This window comes from Impatiens glandulifera, chromosome 2 (genome assembly GCF_907164915.1).
Source record: "Impatiens glandulifera chromosome 2, dImpGla2.1, whole genome shotgun sequence".
NCBI lineage: Eukaryota > Viridiplantae > Streptophyta > Magnoliopsida > Ericales > Balsaminaceae > Impatiens > Impatiens glandulifera.
In genome coordinates this window covers 47,511,827-47,532,724 of record NC_061863.1, presented here as the reverse complement: position 1 = coordinate 47,532,724, position 20,898 = coordinate 47,511,827, and the positions used below count along the sequence as shown (strand labels likewise).

At 30.4% G+C, this 20,898-nt stretch overlaps 2 protein-coding genes across 2 annotated transcripts; both read left to right on the top strand.

The window, feature by feature from the left end:
* The first annotated feature begins 9,395 nt into the window (after positions 1–9,395).
* On the top strand, positions 9,396–12,597 carry LOC124924763 (NAC domain-containing protein 75-like). Its single transcript, XM_047464756.1, has 6 exons — positions 9,396–9,623; positions 9,705–9,882; positions 10,006–10,583; positions 10,673–10,990; positions 11,089–11,184; positions 12,090–12,597. The coding sequence occupies exons 1-6, from the start codon at positions 9,510–9,512 to the stop codon at positions 12,165–12,167; spliced, it is 1,362 nt and encodes a 453-aa protein (XP_047320712.1). The 5' UTR covers positions 9,396–9,509; the 3' UTR covers positions 12,168–12,597.
* Positions 12,598–18,925: 6,328 nt separating this feature from the next.
* On the top strand, positions 18,926–20,379 carry LOC124925562 (leucine-rich repeat extensin-like protein 4). Its single transcript, XM_047465597.1, has one exon. The coding sequence runs from the start codon at positions 18,951–18,953 to the stop codon at positions 20,190–20,192; it is 1,242 nt and encodes a 413-aa protein (XP_047321553.1). The 5' UTR covers positions 18,926–18,950; the 3' UTR covers positions 20,193–20,379.
* The last annotated feature ends 519 nt before the right edge of the window (positions 20,380–20,898 follow it).

Genomic DNA, 20,898 nt, shown 5'->3' with positions numbered 1-20,898 from the left:
TGCAAATCACTTCCTATGACATATCATCATTTTTTAAATGAACTTGGTATTCCATTTATTATTGTCATAGATAATAGTACTACTTTATTATATGTGATTGAGGTTTCAATAGTTTCAGTGTTATCATCGTGTGTAAGCTACCAGGCTCCATCATCCTTTGTTTAATATTTTCCCATCATCTTTAATATATATATAAAAAAAACAAGGGATTGAGGAGATACTCATACAATAAGGTCTTCAGATAACAATAATATAATGAAACGGGGCTTGACTTATCAATTGTTGAGAAATTCATGTATTTTTGCATTGTCGTATGTATTACAAAAAGGTTGAATCGACGACTCCCTTATTTTTGCATTGTCGAGTGATGATTAAGTATATACAGTCTTTTGTAGAGTATTACTATAATTTACTTGTGATGTTCGAGTCCATTGGTATTTGGTATGTGTTGACATGACATATATATATTTGGGTATCATCCCGATAATTTTTTGGGAAATTATACTCGCCGAACCTTTAATGATCGTAGTCGTTCGATGTGTATCATTCTTAATATTATTATTACGACGTTTTTTATATTTGTTTCGGTTGGGGAGTTAATCATTTTTTGAGAATCTATGAACAATTATCATTGTGGTAACTTTTCTGACACATGTAGCTTCAAATTTTGAAAATCTAAAAGATCGTTTGGTCACGTTTTCACGGTTCGTATTCGTACTTAAAATTAGAATCAAACGACTTTTTACCATTCTGTTATGCACAAGAATTTTTTTTTCCGTTGAGAACATCTATGTTATCGTTTAGCTGATGCGTCGCCCTAGCCAAACTCCTCACCTGACAATATCTCAACCTAGATCGTCCTACAGAGGTAGACCTTGGATCTAAAAAAGGGGCATTGCTCTGTTTTCGATTCATGAAATAAATAAAATATCGTTAAAAATAATGGTATTTCACTTTTGCCTTTCAGCTCCCACATTTTTTTGGGAAAATTAAAAATGTGGTCATAATGGGGTTAAGCACATAACTCGCAAACCCATTTAACTAGACGCAGAACTTGTCGTCTGACAGACTCGATCCCAAGACCTCTTAAAAAAGCTAAGGATATACACTTCTTGTTGCTGCTAGGCTAAAAGAGGAAATTTCCGACTCCCACTTATACTAGATCTTTCAAGTTATTTCATAAAGTCGTACTAAAATCAGATCAATCAACTGATAGGACAATAAGAATTTTTCTAAAAATAGATAATAATTTTTTGAAAATATTTCAAAATGAAAAGACAAGTCTAAAAATATAACTATTGGGTAATGATTTATTTTATTTTGTTTTTTAATTTCATACTTTTTTTAGTTGTGATTAAACAATTTATATTATTTTAAATATTTTAAAATAAAATAATAGTAATATAAATTCAGAATCTATGGGTAATTAAATTAAAGCAGGCTTGTTGTAACACAACAACATACTATGTTAAATTAGTCAAGATAATAAACTTATAATTTGGACACACCCAATTATTTTAATTAGTCCTCAAGAATCACGTGTCAACTTCGATCAACCCGTCTCTTCTTTATAACAATCATCTCAATATCGATTGTTAATTATATGCATATGGATATTTTAATCTTTAATTAATAACAGTACTTCGGTCGGAGGAGAATTCTTCAAGTTGAATCTGTGCCACGTACAAATTAATTAAATGAGGCACTAATATATATGTGATATAATATTTTTATTCCAGTTATTATATAAATTAACTGTACAATAGCAATTAAACTTGCAGTTCTCTTAATGTTATATATATAATAATAATATCGAAATCACAGCAAATTAATAAATTATTAAAAAAAAGTCATTTCAGCTTACTATCCAAAAGAAGACATACGTACTATAGAAGACTTGGGTAAGGCATGCATAATAGGGTGGTACCATATATGCACAGAAATATTTAGTTTTTTATTAACAAAATTCCAATAACAAAAAGAATAATAATGCCAAATTAAGAAGTCGGCATCCAATATATATATATATATATATGGTCCTCCCTCTCTAGTCTCTTCTATGGTTAATTCACATCATAGAGTTTTAGTTTCTCCAAAGATTCAATTTTCTTCCTTGAGACGTCATTGCATAAAAAATCAAACAAACAAACGACAATATTATACTAGGAAAAGAAAATACCAAAACAAAGCTTTTAAGTTGATGCAATATGAATTAAGTTGTGACAAGAAGGATCTCAAATGGACCTATAGCACTAGCTCATAATCATTTAGACATGCCTAATTTGTTTTGTTAGGAAAACTTTGCAATTACGTTCAAATTAGATGTAAGACCAGGAGATTATAGGAATCCGAATTCATTCTTTGAAACGGAGGATTCCTTACCCACACAATATATAGAAGAAGACGGTAAGTTCAGCTTGGTTGAATAGATTTGTAGGATACGTTTGCTTAACTCGCGAAAATTAGTCGCATCCAACGGTAAAAATAGATATAGAAGAGGACATGAATTAAGAAGGCCTTCGCCAAAGTGATCACATCTCCTAATAATACATAAGTATATCATCTATAATAAAAACACATTTAAGAATAAAACGGCACCCAAATAAATACATCACTTCTCAAACTTTTACCAATAATATGGGCACAATCTTATGAGTCTAATAATATTACCAGTAATATTCTAATTTAAATTGTAAATAATTAAATTATTATTTTATTTTAATACAATTAATAAACAATATTTAAAATAATTATAATAAACAAATAATTTAATTTTTTTCATTTAATCAAATCTCATTGATTAGTTATTTAAATTTTAATAATTAAGAGTACGAAATAAATAATATAAAAATGTTCTATAATAATAGTATTAAAATGATTAAACAACAATAATAAAATAATAATTTATTATTTTTTTATATTATCATAAATCTTATTCTAACTAACTAAATAAATCTTTAAAACAAAAGCAATTGTGTTTTAATTAAAAGAAAAAAGATATTTTTATTACATCAACACCGTGTTTCGAGATTATTATACTCAACACAAAATTATATATATATATATATATATTATATTTTTATAATTTAAACCTTATAAAGATTTTAATTCCTAATCATTCATGACAGCCAAGCGTTCATAATTTTTTACTTGCCATGATTTAGTTTAGTTTATCTCAGGAAGAGGGACGGAGGGGTTTTGAATTTTTTTTTTAATAAAATATTTTTTTTTTTACGGTTCAAATGACCCCATAAGTTTTTTTTTAATTTAATATAATATTTTCTTTATCTAGTTTTAAAAAATGATAAAACTTACTTTTATCCAGCATTTTATCTATATAATTTTCTCGTTATTTTCTTAAGTCCACCCGAACTCGAATTCCTGAATCCGTCTCTTCCCATAACCAATGTAATTTTATGTTTTTAGTGTTCAATAAAATATTTAATTTAGAAAACAAAATTTACATATTACAAAGAAACCTAATATTATGGATGACAATTATATTTAGTCCCGCAATTTTTTAAACAATTTGTCTCGTTATGAACGATTTTTCTCGATTTGACCCGTAATTAACCAAAAATAAACACTCTAATTCTGCCATGAATATTGATAAACACAATTGAATATATATATTCATAATTTATAAGAATTTTAATTTTATTTCTTTATAATAATATAAATTTTCGCAACTTAAGTGGAGGTATAGTTGTGGGGTGTAATGCTAGTTCTTATTTATTAAAAAATAATATATATCGTATTAAAAAAATGTTTATATAATTATTTTAATTTTTTTTTATAGAAATGCATTATAACGGTAACATGCGAGAATTTTCGAAACCGAACCGAGCGTGGATAATAATAAAACATAATCTCCAAAATAAAATTGGGTGGGGATGGTAACGCATTCCCCGCATAGAATGGGAGGGGATATGTTGTTTCACGCCATAAACCCTCTCTTATACCACAATTTAAAATAAGAGAAGAGCTAAGGATCCTTCGATTTTGATAGGTCAAAAACCAAGAGTTTATTAAAAAACTTGTGCAAATACCTCCATCCACTAGTAGAAAATGTATAATTACCGAGGATGCTCACCGATAGTGATCAAATGCTCTCGGAAATATATTTTTAACCGAGAACATCAGTTTTCCCTCGCTGATATATGTGAAGACCAACGAGAGCATCAATTATCCCCCGTAGATAACTTTTATTTTCGAGGGCCTTCGATGTCAGCTTTTGGTGAAAATATATTTCCGAGGGCCCGCGATTACACCCTTGGTGAAATCCTTTTATATTATCAGCCGCTTCCTTTTCTTTCTTTCTTCTTCCTCTCGCTTCCACCTCTCCCGTTCTCTTTCTTTCTTTCTCCGATTCTCCGCCACAGATCCGCCCAAATTGATTCTTTGCCTATCCTCCCTCCACCGCTCAGTCTTTGATTCCCTTTGTCGATTCCGCCCTCCTCCTGTCAAGATTCAAGGTCGATTCCAGGTTATAATTTTACATTTTCTCCGTTTGATTCTTGGTTGAAGAATTTGTCCGTCTATGTAACCCTGGTTTGTTCCTTTCATCATTTGTTTAATTCGATTTTTGTTAGATTTATGTTTAACCTAAATTGAAATTCAGCCTCTATTCTTTTCAATTTTGTTGTTATCTATTAAAGTTATATTACATCGTCTGCTACATTGGTCAGACTTGAGCTCCATTGACATAGAGCATTTTTGGAAGTCGGTAACGGTAAGTGTTAATGTCTTGTTGTATTAACTTTCATTCTCTAATACATAATAATAATTAATCTCATGTCTTTGAAGAATTGTTTTGAGACAATGCCAGAATCTATTGAGTATTATCGGAAACGGATAATGGAACATTTTAGGGTGGATTGGGATAGGTACCAATGTGATATCAACCAGAATCATGTTAAAGCTCATGATAAGGATATATCAACTATCAGAGTATACAAACCAAATGAATACACGGAAGATGATTGGAATTATATTTTGAATCGTCACTTTTTCTGAGACGATTTCCGGGTGAATATTTAAATTTTAAACTTTATACATCCTTGTTAATAATTTAACTAAGTATAAATTGATGTTTTCAAAAATAGGTAAGAAGTGAGCGGAATTCACAAAATAGGAAGAATCTTTGAATGACACATCATGCGAGGAGTGTGTCATTCTCTCGAGTGACAACAAAAATTTTAAGTATATTTATTCAAGAGTCATTATAATATGTTAAATATATTTTGATAATTAATAATACTAATATTTAATCTTTATAGGAGAGGACTACGGGTATAGCGCCATCACACATTGAGCTTTTCTGCGAGACACATAGTAAAAAAGGAACAAGTGACGACTCTACTCGTGTGGTGGATCCCCATATACAAGAGAAAATTGTAAGTGTATACTTCATATTTCACTTATTTATTGATTTATAATTAACTAATAAACTTTTGTTTCTTTTTGTAGAATGTGATGCATCAAACGCTCGAAAGAAATCTCGATATGTCCGATTATGAGCTGACCAAGAACATTTTTGGACGACAAGAGCACGGGAGGGTCATTGGAATGGGATATGGCGTGAGGCCAACCCAGTTTAAAGGAGATTTGCGTGGTGGAATCCAATCTCAGCGGAGGGAGCAAGAGGTTTAGATGCTGCGTACTGAATTATAAGAGGAGACTTTGAAAAGAGAACAACTGGAGGTTGTAGTTCTTGAGTCACAAATAGAAGCACTTGAGACTAAAAGAAAAGTGCAAGAGGCAAAAAGACAAGCTCTTGAGGCACAAAGACAAATGGAAATTCAAAGTGGAAGACAAGCTCTTGAGTCACAAAGACAAATGGAAAGACAATGGGAAGAATTTCAGAATTAGTTGGCGACGTTTATGGCGAGATATCATCCACTTCTACCTCCGGATCAATCTGATATATGATGTTTTTATATCTTTAAATACTTTGACCAGCATATGGGATAAATGAGATTTTGGTTTATTAGATATTGTAATTTTGAATGAATTGAGATTTATGTTTATTAGATTATTGAGATTTTTGTATATCAAATCCGGTATTTCTAATTTGTTTATGATTTAAGTCTGAAATTGTCTGGTTTAAAATAGGTTATATTCGGTTTATAAACGTTTTATTTTTTAAAAAAAACTTATTATAGTCGAGAGCAATAGGCTTATGCTCTCAGAAAATATATACAGTTAGCTCCGAGGGCATTGTAAATGCTTTTGTTAATATTTGAAAGCCGTCTCCGAGAGCGTTAGTGCTGCTCTTGGAAATAGATTAAAGTCATTTCTGAGAGCTTTATATTCTCTCGGTTATAAGTTATCTCCGAGAACTTTTTATGCCCTCGCAAATGTCTTTTTTTTCACCGATAATTTTATCACTAAGACGCGGTGAGAGTGTTTATCGCTCTCGGTGAATTCTTTCACTGAGGTATACAACCTTTCTCTGAGAGGTTTTGCCCTCCTTAAAAAGCAATTTTTACTAGTGATTCCAACACTTAGAATTATTTTCCGTTTTTTGGGAAAAAAGCCAAAAACGAGATTTTTTTGAAAAACATTCACAAATACCCCCATCTCAACACTTAGAATTATTTTTTGTTTTTTTGGAAGAGCCAAAACCGAGAGTTTTTTAAAAAAATTTCGCAAATACCCACATCCCAACACTTAGAATTATTTTATGTTTTTTGGGGAAGAGCCAAAACCAAGAGTTTTTTTGAAAAACTTCCGCAAATACCCCATCCCAACACTTAGAATTATTTTCTGTTTTTTGGGGAAGAGCCCAAACCAAGAGTTTTTTGAAAAACATTCACAAATACCCCCATCCCAACACTTAAATTATTTTCTTTTTTGGAGGGAAGAGCCAAAACCGAGAGTTTTTTGAAAAACTTTCGCAAATACCCCCATCCCAACACTTAGAATTATTTTCTATTTTTTGGGGAAGAGCCAAAATCGAGAGCTTTTTGAAAAACTTTCGCAAATACTCCATTCCAACACTTAAAATTATTTTCTGTTTTTTGGGGAAGAGCCAAAACCGAGAGTTTTTTGAAAAAACTTTCGCAAATTAGAGCCAAAACCGAGAGATATTTGAAAAACCTTGGCAAATACCCACATCCTAACACTTAGAATTATTTTAGTCTTTGGGATTGGTGGTATTATCGAAGGTTTTGTAAAAATCTTCCGTGAAAAATCAAATTACCGAAGATTTTATACACTTCTCGAAAATTATTTTTAATAACGAAGGATTTCTTCCTGTCGGGACCTTTACCGAGAGTTTTATAAAACTTCGATAAATTCTATTGGTAAATGTCCCATTTTCACTAGTGGGATAAGGGTTCAGATCAGCTGGCCCACTGCATGTTCGGATCCATGTCCCCTCCTTCAAAATCATAGAAAGGAAGAAGAATTTTGAAGAATGGGACATGCATTGGAGCATGTGGTGGGATAGTAAATCCGACCCCAAGATTAAGAGAGAAATAGAGGAGTTATATCGGAAGAGATCTATTGTTTTACAGCATGAACCTCTCATGTACCACAATTCAAAATAAGATAAGGCTAAGGTTGAAAGAAAAAGAGAGGAGTTATATATATACTGATTTTGAAGAATTTTGAATTATGGTATAGGAGAGAGTTTATGTTGTGAACCTCTCCTGAGTTATATACAGTGCTCACCCCGAGAATCGGGCTGCCCCAGTCCTATATAAAAAAACGTGAAAAAGAAATGTGGCTGCCCTAATTTCATTTTAAAAAATTGGTTTTAGTGAGATTTGAACCTATAACAAAATAAAAAATAAAAATTATTTTTCATCCTAAACAACTATTCTACACACTTTTATGTTAAAAAATTAATACATTCAACTAAAATTCTAATTATTTTTCACTAAATGGGTTGCGCTTTGCCTGCCCTAGTCCTAGTCCTAGTCCTAGCTCTAGCCCTAGCCCTAGCCCTAGCCCTAGCCCGTGGGATTACCCTAGAGCCGACCCTAGTTATATATATATATATATATACTATTTTGAAAATTATTGTATTGTGGTATAGGAGAAGGTTCATGATGTGAAACAACATATTCTCTCCCGCCCAGAACCCCCTCATTGTCGGGAGGGGATCTGTTTTATCACATCATTGATTCTCACATGTACCATGAAGCATAAATCTTCTTTTTCAACCTAACACTTTGAAATTTTTTACTTTGTGGTACAGAATAGGGTCCATGCTGTGGCACCGCAGATCTCCACTCATTATCATACCTACCTAATATATGTAATTTGATTGAATATTATAAATTTGTGAGATTTAAAATTAGTTAAATAAATTAGAGAGCTAATTAAGAGAACAGTACAAGTAAATTCCTAGATGTTGAAAACTTCCTTAACTAATTGATCATTAATTATGTCAACTGCGTGCGTACATACTATATATTTATTTATTATCATATATAGTCAAGAAGAAAATAAAGGGCATGCAGCGCGCGCCTGTTTGGATGATCTATTTTTATATTTTTATATCGTATTTACTTATAATGATCAATGATTGCAATGCAACATTAACTGTTTGCTAATTAATAAGTTTAATTTTCTAATTGTTCAAAGCATGTGATGATCAATGAATGTCAAAGAATTGATCATCTTTAAAATATAATTTGGAAATTTCAGGGAATTTTCATCACTAATTAATTAATTAGATAGATTTGGATGATAAATTAATTAATTAAACAATTTTATTTAATTTTTCCTTGGTGGCCTGTGGGATCCATGAATTGATCACTACACTTGTCATTTTAATTGCCTTGCATGTCAAGCTACCACACTCTCTTAATTGAAAAAAAATTAAGATATAATTACGTAGTAATTAATATGAAACCCTTTTGAAATGGGTTGAAATTAACTTAGCTTGTGTAATAAACCTGATGATGGTGGTGGCCAATGGTGGGTACTACTATTTGCAGTTGCCTGATTGAACTGTATCAATTACTCCATTTTTATAGCATATATATGTATATATATATATATATCCTGTTTGATTTTATTCTTGAATGACAATAATTAATTCTTAATCCCCATTTGTTTGTTTGTTTGTTTTTGGGTTGTCATAAAATTGACCAGTTTTGGCACTTAATTGATTGCTTTTAACACAACTTTTGGGTTATAATTATATTATATATATATATATATATATTTAGTTTGCGTATTCTCCATTGGTAAATTAAGTAAGAGCTGAGAAAGGTGGTTTCCTACCCTTTTGCTTTACCAGTCAAGAAGACTACTTATTTTGTTCAGCCAAAAGTCCATCCACTTATTAAATTAAGCTAAGGTTATATATAAGGTGTTATATCAAGTACTACCCTTTTCATTTATCTTCTTTAGATCAGTTTTGTTTTTTCAATAGAGAGAGAGAGTATATATATATATATCTTATAATTTGATTTCTTCTTTATAGATTTTGCTTAGTTATTAATTATATATATTATACTTTGATTCATGGAAAGATTTCTGTTGGTGTAGCCATGAATGGTACGAGCAATTGTAATCTGATTGATGCGAAATTGGAAGAACATCATGAACTGCACAGCAGCCGAAAACAATGCCCAGGTTGTGGATACAAGATCCAAGAAAACCCGGTAATTAAGATTCCTTTTTTTTTAATTTTCATTTTGAATTTGTGTTCATTTCATTTTTCTAATTATAAGTTTGATCATCAGAACTGGGTAGGGTTACCATCAGGGGTGAAATTTGATCCAACGGATCCAGAATTGATGCAGCATCTTGAAGCTAAAGTAGAAGGAAAAGATTCAAAATCTCATCCATTGATTGATGAATTCATTCCTACTATTGAAGGTGAAGATGGAATTTGTTATACTCATCCAGAAAAACTCCCAGGTAATAATTTATTATTGACATTAATTAATGACTTTCATGACTCTTATCCAGACTTTTGTTGCACCTACCATTGATTTTAACAACCCTTATGTCGTGTTTGTTTGTTTGTTTGTTTTAATGAAGGAGTGACAAGAGATGGTTTGAATAAGCATTTCTTCCATAGACCATCCAAAGCTTACACCACTGGTACAAGAAAGAGAAGGAAGATTCAAGCACCTTGCGATTCCCAAGGTGGAGAAACACGGTGGCATAAGACCGGAAAAACTCGGCCGGTGATGTTGAACGGAAAACAAAAAGGGTGTAAGAAAATCTTGGTTCTTTACACTAATTTCGGGAAGAGTAGAAAACCGGAGAAAACCAATTGGGTTATGCACCAGTATCATCTAGGGCAACATGAAGAGGAAAGAGAAGGAGAGCTTGTTGTTTCAAAAATCTTTTACCAAACACAACCTAGACAGTGTCATTACACCACCGCCGCCGCCGCCGCCGCCGCCAAGAGAGAAAACGGTGGCGCCAGAATCATCTGTAATTCATCTAATAACAACAAGGAATTAACTATGCTAAACCAGAGAGATGATGATGATGATCAGTTGGCAATAATGGCAATTGGTGCTGCAATGGCAGCTAGTTACGGTTCTATGGATACTCAACATTTTGGATTCAATATTCCATTTGGAAAGAACTATCATGATCATCATCAGGTATATATTCCATATGTTGTGCTAGTTTTTTTCTCAGAAAACAAATCCGGATCTCAATTTTTTTTAAATGATTGTTGGTGACAATACAGTTAGGGCATAATATAGACACATCGAGTGCTATAAGTCATGAGACAACATTAGTATTGCCATCGGTCATGTGCGAAGAACATGAGATCACTAGGTCGGATAATGCAATACTTGACATGAAATATAAACAACAACAACAACAATCTCAACAAAATTTCCATATGATAATGGCAAGACCTTCTTCCAATATTATGCTATCGCCTAATAATTCCCTCGATCAGAACCACTGCAATATTGATATTCTTGATCACGATCCATGCGACTCTTTCAGTGTTGACGACTCGGGAATGATCCTACAAATACAAAATGAGAGCTTTCAGGTAACTATTTTTCATGATATTGGGTAGGATGCATGATTATATTGATTTAATTCTAGTGCTAAGCTAATTGATTAATTGAATGAATATGAATATTTCAGCAACAACATGATGCAATGATAGGAAGGTCTACTAATTCTGGGCTGGAGGAACTCATTATGAGCTGCAATAGTACTCCAACTGCTGATATCAAAGAAGTGAGTGAATGCAATCTTATATAAAATCTATTCATTAAATCATGCATGCAATAAAAGGTAACAATATATTAAAGGATCATACATACAAAATAACATTATTTTTACCAGCTTAATTAGTTTGTAATGAATTAGTTGGTACAGATTAATTGGTGCATGGGAGACCTTTTCTTTTCAAACTAATTAGTTGTGTTTCATTAGTTTAATATTGCAATGAAAATATTTAATCATCAATTTCACAATACTTTAATATTAATGATCATCCAAGTTCTTACTATAGACACTTGGAGTGATTGCAAAGGGACAAGATTAATTAATTTTGAAAATTGATTTTTTCTTCTTCTTATGGTCAATGTGAAAAGAAAAACATGTAAACAGTGGATCAGAAGTCAGAACCTTCCATTTGTTAATTTATGTTTTGAATATAGATAGATATATTGGGAAATGGGAAATAACTAAACAGAAGTTATGTGAATGGATCCAACCCTTTTGTTTATTGGAAATTGTTCCTAAGTTTTAATAATCAAAATAAATGCTTATATTAATTTCTTTCCCAAAATGATCAGAAACTTCAATACCTGCTGGAATTAATCAAGCCAAAATATTTTACACTAATCACGGTTACCTATTCGTTTATTAAGATAATTAAGAGGGTATTAATTGAAACATTGTTGTAAAAATCACTATATTTATATTTAGATTTGGATTCCCTAAGGTTAATTATATTCTCATTTAGTATATATATATATATATATATATATATATATATATATATATATATATATATATATATATATATATATATATATATATATATATATATACTTCATTTATTTGATGCCCGGCCATTGAGATCGAGAAAACCCTAATTAAAGCATTAATTAATGAGATGTTTGTTTTTGTGACAGGAATCATCCTTAACCAACAATCCACAAGAGATAGAATGGGTGAAGTTCTCTTCCTTCTGGCCTAACCCAGACAACTAACAAGGATCATCATCAATCATCATCATCATGGGTAAAAAAAAACAAATTAAATTTACAAAAAGAAAGAAAATAAAATAAATAGGAAGTTATGTTAGGACAGCATCATTACTATATATTATTATTAATTACCATGCCATGAGCTAGGGCATGCATACATGCATCATTAAGGCCTTTCACCGTTCTTTTTTTACTTTCTCTTTTTATCTTGGAAGAAAGGTTATATCTGCAAAAACACACAAAAGAGAGAAGAAGATGATGAAGATGAAAGAAAGGTTATATCTGCAATATCATGCCATGTTTTTATATATGTATTTCATTTTTCATATTTCACACTTATTTCCTTCAATCAATTGTGGTACGTAATGAAAGACACAACTTAACGAGTTGTACCAGCTTTTAACTTTTAAATAAAATAGTCATTTGCTTTTATTATTATCAATCTTTTGTAATTTGATTATTTATTATATATATCTTCTTAATTTGTGTTTCTGTACTCAAATTTTGTGAGTAGAGATGAAGTATAATAATATCAAGTAAAATCTACTTAGTTCACTTCTAAATATATATAACATTTTGGATCACCTCTTAAGTAACTAACTTTTATAGCGACGGTGTTTTCAATTTCACAGCTGGGGGGAGATTTGGTAATATGATTTCAAATTGTTATCATTAAAATTTAATATTATTGAATTTAAAATATTATGTTTCATAGAAAAAGTTAAGCACTAACTTGTTATAATTGAAAGTATTATAAATTTTAATTAGTAAATATCAAACTTTTGTTTTTATCGGCAGAACAAATTCACTTTCAAAAATCATAAAGCAAACTTTAGTATTTCATTCTTATTCCAAGGTTATAGAATGATCAAACTAATTCTCTAGAATAAGCAAAAATATTAGACATTTATATTTAGGCCCATTTTAATTACTTATTTGGACTCAAATTTGAATTAATTTTATTAGATGAGACTCGAACTTAAATTTTATTATTAAGCTTCCGTTTATTTTAATTATCATTTTTCTTTTCTAAATTAATTTATAACCATATTTGTAAAAACAAATAGTAGTTTTTTTTTTCGGTTTAAACTTATATATCACGAACAAATATTTAGTTTAAAATACAAATACGTTCAAATGGGTAGATTCGTACACAAAGTTACATCGTTATAAATTTTTTTGAATAATAATAAAAAAATATATATATTTATTTTCACATTTTTTCAAATATTTTCTTAGAATACACATTTTTAGTCACCCAAACTAAAATTATTTTATTTAAAAACGTGACAAATTAATTAAATAAACAAAAATAATACATTAAAATAAAATGACATATTTTTTCCATTTGGAAAAGTCTAAAATGGTTAAATTTTTTATCGTTCAAACCCCGTTCAGAAACATTCAAAAATCGAGCCCTATTTAATAAAAATGACACCCCTTATAATTATATATTGGCCTTAATATATATGTTTACAGTATTCCAAATATAAATAATATTTTAGAGAAAAAAGGGAAGGATTGTTCCACATGCAATAATAAAAAAAATATTTTGATTAGTTAAATTGGTGCAAATATAAAGATAATTAATTTAACTTCTCTTGCAAAAGAAAAAAAAAACTATCTTCAAGATATGGAAGAAGACCTGTACAATTTTGTTGGATAAATTATGTAGTTGCAACATAGCCACCCCATCTAAGGGTATACTGATTTTTTTTTTGTCTTAATAACTTTCGTATCTGCAAAATAACACATTAAAAATACAAATTAAAGCAAATGATAGTCATTAAAATTTTAAACTCATACTAATGTACTAATTTTTGTCTTAATAGTTTTCGTATCTGCAAAATAACACACTAAAAATACAAATTAAAACAAATGATAGTCATTAAAATTTTAAACTCATAATAATGTACTAATTTGAATGTAATCACTAGCTAATCGATCTATATATATAATAAAATTTAATTTCAAAGCGTCTGAATTGTCAGGTCGAGAGTTGTACTTAATTTGGATATATATGAAAGTAAATGAATACTTGGTTAGGATTGTGGGTTGACCCGCCCATAAATTTAAAACGTATAAAAATAAAATTAATTTGAATATATTTGTGAGGGTAAATTGATACTTGGGTCGGATTATGGGTTGATTCACCCATAAACTTAAAACAGTTAAAAAAAAATTAAAAATGTTATAGGTATGTTTCGAACTTGGAACCTAACAAAGACAAGTATAATTTTTTAATCAACTAGGCTAATAAAACTTTATAGTTTAAATTCAACACTAAATTTGATGAACATGGAAAACTTTTAACAATATAAATTCAATTTTTTAACTAACTAATATATATATATATAATTTCAATGTGTCCGGATTGCCGGGTCGAGAACTTTGATTAATTTGGACATAAATGTGAGAATAAATTGATACTTGGGTTGTATTATGGGTTAATCCGCCCATAAACTTAAACGGTTAAAAATAAAATAAAAAATATTATATGTATAATTCAAAATTACAATTTAACAAAAATAAGTAAAGCTATTTAATAAACTCTTTAATTCATTTCACAGTGAAAAAGAGAGTTTAGTTAATTATAAAAGAAAATAATAAAAAATTTATTTTTTATTTTAATAATAAATATAAATAAATAAAATTAATAATTCAAAATTTTTTAAAATAATAATAAAAAATCATATATATATATAATAAACCTTAGTGAAAAAACTAATAAATTTTAAAAATTTAAATTAAATTTAATTATATTTAAATAATAAATATTTAATAAATATTTTAAAAATACAAATATTATAAATATATATATATATATATTTTTGTATAGTTAATCAAATAAATTATACATGCATACACAAAATTATAAATATAAATTAACTATCTTGAATGATCTAGTGGTTAAAGTGTTAATACTACATAATGGAGACCATGTTTCTAATCCCGTTAGGCACAATTTTAAACTATTAAAAAACATTAATGGCTAATATGTGAAATAAAACGTTGGTTTATCGAAGTGAGGATATAGTTGGATGCGAATGATATTGGTTAAAATTTGCGATAAAATTAGTGGGTGAGTAAATGACATTCACAAAATTAAAGGTCGATTGTGATGAATGGTTAAAATATGCGATGAAATTGATGCTTGGGTAAATGACATTCACAATATGGAAGGAAATGGTTTATTGTTTGTTGATTTGACCGAAGAGAAGGTGTAAGGTCACTAAATTAGAGGTCAACTAAGGTGGATAAAATATGAAATAAGATGGTTGGTTAGTCGAAGTGAGTATGCCACACGATGAAAGGTCAAATGGGGATTGATGGGCCAAAATGAGGGTAAAAGAGATTGGTAATGTACCAAAGTGAAAATTTAAGGTCATAGTATGAGATGTCCGATTAGGGTGGATAAATGTGAAATGATATTGGTGGGCCAAATTGAGGGTAAAAGAGATTGGTAATGTACCAAAATGAAAGTTTAAGGTCACGGTATGAGATGTCCGATTATGGTGGATAAATGTGAAATGATATGGGTTGGTCAGTCGAAGTGAGGATAAGTTAGTCGGATTGTTTATTGTAAAATATGTGAGAATATTGATTGTTTGACCGAAATGAAAGTAAAGTCTCGGGATGATAGGTCGATTGAGATCAGTGAGATAAAAATATGCAAAGAGATTGTTTTGGTTAATCAAAGTAAGTAAAGTCACGGTACGAGAGGTCGATTGAGGGATTGGTGGGTCAAAGTGAGGGTAAAAGAGATTTGTAAAGTTGAAGATGGTTGATTTGACCGAAATGAAATTTTGTAAGGTTAAACAATATTAGAGGTTAATTAAAGTGTGGATAAATGTGAAATGAGATGGTTAGTTATCCCGATGTGAGGATAAAAAAGTCGGGTTGTATATTATAAAATATGTGAGGTGATGGGTCACGAGATAAGATGTCAGTTGGAGATTGGTGACCAAAGTGAAGAGTAAAAGAGATCGTTGATGTTGTAGATGGTTGATTTGACCGAAGTGAAAGTGTAAAGTCACATATGAGAGGTATATTATTAGGGTGGATAAATGTGGAATGAGATGGATAGTTAGCCGAATTAAGGATAAAGAATGTCGGATTGTACGCGAATGATATTGATTAAAATTTGCGATGAAATTGGTGGGTGGGTAAATGAGAGTATTCTATTTTTATTTTGATATATTATTCGTGATTCATTAAGAATTTTAAACATTAAAATACATATTATTATAATTTTTTAGTAATTTATTTTGTTTATATTTTTATTCGTGTGTATCGCACGGAAATCTTCCTAGTTACTCTTTAATTACATAAAGTAATTTGTCATTAATTAATAAATTAACTATATGTTTTTAAATGTATATATTTTCAATTACATTTAAAAATACAATTAACTAGGTCGGTGGTTGGTTTACCGAGGGATAAAAGAGAATTCTTTATTCAAATATGAAATCGATTTGTTGAGAGATAAAAGGCGTGTGAAAGTGTGATGTCACGAGATGAATAAGCTCATTGGGATTTGTACTTAGTTTGGCGAGAGATAAGAGGCATGTGAAAGTAATGAGGTCATGAGATGAGAGGTCAATTGGAATTGGTGGTTGGTTTGACTAGGGATAAGAGGTCGGTAACAAATGATCGTAAGGTCACAAGATTATAAGTCGATTGTGATTAGATGTTGGTTTGTCGAGGGATTAAAGGCATGTGAAATTGTGAGGTTATGAGATGAGAGGTCGATTGTGATTGGTGGTTGATTTGTCAAGGGATGAGAGACCGGTAAGGATTGAGATTGGTGGTTAGTTTGCCAAGAGATAAGAGGCGTCTGAAAGTGTGAAACCACGAGATGGAGAGATCAATTTGTATTTGGTGATTGGTTTGGTGAAAGATAAGAGATATGTGAAAGTGTGTGAGTTCACGATATTAGTAATGAGTATTGACCATTAGAAAAATAATATTGGTGGTTAAATGTGTGAATGAGATGGTTGGTTGATCGAAGTGTGAAAGTGAGGTCACGAGATGAGAGATCGATTGGATTGGTGGTTGATTTATCGAAGTGAGGATAAAGAGGTTGTAGTAATGAAATGAGATGGTTGAGGTATAAAATATTCGAAGTAGGGTCACAAGATTAGTAATTAAAGGTTCATTGTAGAACAAAAATTATTAGTGGTTAAATATATGAATTAAATTGTTGGTTTACCGAATAAGTGAGGGTAAAGAAGGTGATATGATAACATGATTAGTTTGCCAAAAGTAATGGTAAAAGATGTCGTTACTGTTCAGATAGTTGAGTGCAGAAGCGATGTCACAAGATTAGTAATATGAGAGGTTTATTAGATAAGAAATAATATTGTTGGTTGACCGAGAAATGAGGGTAAGATGTCGAAGAGGAAGAGGTCGGTGAGTTGATGAGAAAAAGTTAAGTGAATGTCTCTTTATCAAATTTGTTATTATTTTTTTTTATGTATAACGAAAACATCGATGAATGAGAGATGGAAATGATCACTAGGTTGTCCCAACCATTGAAGTTTCTCATGTTCAGACCATACCAAAGATGTTGACGAAGAAGAGAATGATAAAGGCAATGAAAACGATGACGATGACGATGATACCCGACAAAGAAGTGTATTTTGTGTATTTCAACTTTGTAAATATGAATATTATTTATTCCAAAAAACATTATGCTAGTTACTCTTTAATTACAGCAAATAACTTGTCATTAATTAATAAAATTAACTATATATTTTCAATTACATTTAAAGCTGCAACAATTCAAAATTAATAAATACTAGAACTCTTGACCCATAAGATGCCATAAGTCTGTGAGCATATAATTTTGTTTTTATAAAGATTAATGTTGTATGATATAAACTAGAGTCGTTTAAGCATAATGACACAAACATTATAAATATACGAGTGTTCATAATGTCACCTAACACACTTAAAACATAATAAGATTAATTATTTGATGAATTACAGTAAAAAAAATAAAAAAAAAATTAAGTAAAGAACAAACAAAAACATAAAATTTAACCTTAACAAATCTCTTACCCATCTTTCAAAAAAGAGATTTTAATATCATGATAATAATAACTTTATATGAAATAAACAAAATTACACTTAATATTTATCAAGTATCATACTTTCCAATGTTATCCAGTGTATGAACAAAACAATTATTATATTATATATGAGAAAAAAAAAACAAATAAATTAAGACTTACTGTAGGCCAGCCAATTGTTCACATGATCAACATAGACTTTTCCATGAAATAGCTTAGTACAAAAACAAAATTATATATTCATTTGCCAACATCACTTATGTGCTTCATGGTCTTCCACAAAATCGTATTATACTTTAAGATACACATATTTTTGAGGTCGAAAATGACACATACTAGGAACAAATTCGGATTAGATTATTTGACTTTAGATTCTATTGTAAAATCATAATTAATGCCAATTTAAATTAACTATTATATAAGGATATATCATCATCCATTACTTACTAATCTAATAATTTAAATCATCAAATCAAATTATAAACAACAATACAATTATTTTAAACATTTATCTAAATAAAACAAATTGTTTTAAAATAATCTTTAGTGATGAGTCATTTATTAGAGAAAAAAAGGTCCCATTATCACAAGACCTGCACAAGAAAAGTAAAAATGATTGAAAGTCCCCCCATCACCATCAACCTCACACCCTCTTCATAAATTCATCGACTTTGCTCTCAATCGAATTGAATCTTCGTTTTGCAACCTGAAGATGGAGAATGTCTTTCTCTCTCAACACTTCCGGCGCATTCTTCTTCTTCTTCACATAATTATCGCCGTAAAGTTTGTCACCGGAGTTGGTGTCGGTGTTGGCATTGGCGGCGGAATCTGGGTTGGAGGAGGACCAAACGGTGGTGGGTCGCCGTCGTCAAGTCTTACTCAGGCTTATGTTGCTCTCCAAGCATGGAAATCTGCAATCAAAGAAGATCCATCGAAGATTCTAGAAACATGGGTAGGATCCAATGTGTGTGTCTACAAGGGGGTCTTCTGTGTGCAACCTGAACAAGGGTACGGTTTGATCGGTCAGAATGATCCGGTCGTCGCCGGAATAGATCTAAACCGTGCAAACCTTCTTGGAACCCTTGTGAGAGAACTATCTCTTCTCACAGATTTATCAATCCTTCATTTAAACAGTAACAGGTTCACAGGGTCTGTTCCTGAAAGCTTTAGATATCTGTCTTCTTTAACTGAACTAGACCTCAGCAATAACCAATTCTCCGGCCAGTTTCCGATTTCCACTCTTTACATACCAAATCTTCTCTACTTAGACCTCAGATTCAACGCCTTCTCCGGTCCAATCCCGGATGATATCTTCAACAAAAATCTAGACGCAATCTTGCTCAATAACAATCAATTCAGCGGCGAAATCCCATCAAATTTGGGGAATTCACCTTCTTCCGTCATCAATTTAGCCAACAATAGATTCACAGGAAGCATCCCTTTTAGCTTAGGTTACATGGGTCCAAGGCTAAAAGAGATTCTTTTCATCAACAACCAGTTAACTGGTTGTATTCCTCAAGGGATTGGGTTATGGCAGAATTTACAAGTTTTAGACGTGAGTTTCAATTCATTGATGGGTCGGTTGCCGGATACGATTTCTTGTTTGTCTGGCATTGAGGTTCTGAACTTAGGACATAACAAGTTGTCTGGTGAAGTGCCGGAGTTGATCTGTGGTTTGAGTAGGCTGATGAGTCTGAGTGTTGCGTATAATTTCTTTTCTGGGTTTAGTGAAGAATGTTCGAAGCTGTCGATTAGGAATGCTGGTTTTGATATAAGTTTGAATTGTATAGCTGGGATGGGAATGCAGAGACCGCAGCCGGAATGCTCTGTTATACCTGGTGGAGGAATCAATTGCCTGAGAATGCCGGTGACGGCGAAACCTATTGTTTGTGGGATGCTGTTTGATTTACAGAAGACAGTCAGTAATAGGATTCCATCTTCTTCTCCTCCATGAAGAAGATTTGATTTTGATTGATCTTTGATTCAATCCATACTAATTAATTCTCAGGTTATGAGAGAGAGAGAGAAAGAGAGATGATTTTGGGGGGAACAATGAACAGAGGATGCTGTTGGTTGTCTGTCACTCATTAACTGTGAAAAGGTATTAAATGAGAAGCTTCCACATTTGTTTTCTTTTCTCACAAATGACTCATGAAGTTTTTTTTTTTTATATTTTGAAATAATATAAAAAAATATATGTTTTAAAATTAAATTTATAGATATTTTCTTATATAAACTTATATGATACTATTCAAATAGGTGTTTTTAAAATATGTTTAGATAAATTTTAATCTCAAATAATTTATAATTAATTTATATAGTTATTAAGTAAAAGAAAGATCAACAAAACTAAACCGATTTTAAAATAATCAAACCTAATGACCACCGACAGTTTTTAAAATAAAACTTTTCCATACTTTCAATATTTTTCATAATATATATATATATATATATATATATTATAGTTTTTTATTTATTTTTCAAAAAACAAATATAAATACTTGATATTTAATTTTTAAATATAATTATAATATTTAGCAATAACTTTTACTTACTAAGATTTAAAAAAATTTTAAATCAATTTTAAGGATTTAGTTGTGCATAAATATAAAATTAACTTAAAGTGAAAAAAAATAATAATTTTTAAGAATTTTTAGTAA

Coding starts and splice junctions, on each gene's coding strand:
- LOC124924763 (XM_047464756.1), top strand. CDS start 9,510: ATGAATGGTACGAGCAATTGTAATCTGATTGATGCGAAATTGGAAGAA. Junction 10,991..11,088: donor TACAAAATGAGAGCTTTCAG/GTAACTATTTTT, acceptor TGAATATTTCAG/CAACAACATGATGCAATGAT. Junction 11,185..12,089: donor CAACTGCTGATATCAAAGAA/GTGAGTGAATGC, acceptor TTTTTGTGACAG/GAATCATCCTTAACCAACAA.
- LOC124925562 (XM_047465597.1), top strand. CDS start 18,951: ATGGAGAATGTCTTTCTCTCTCAACACTTCCGGCGCATTCTTCTTCTT.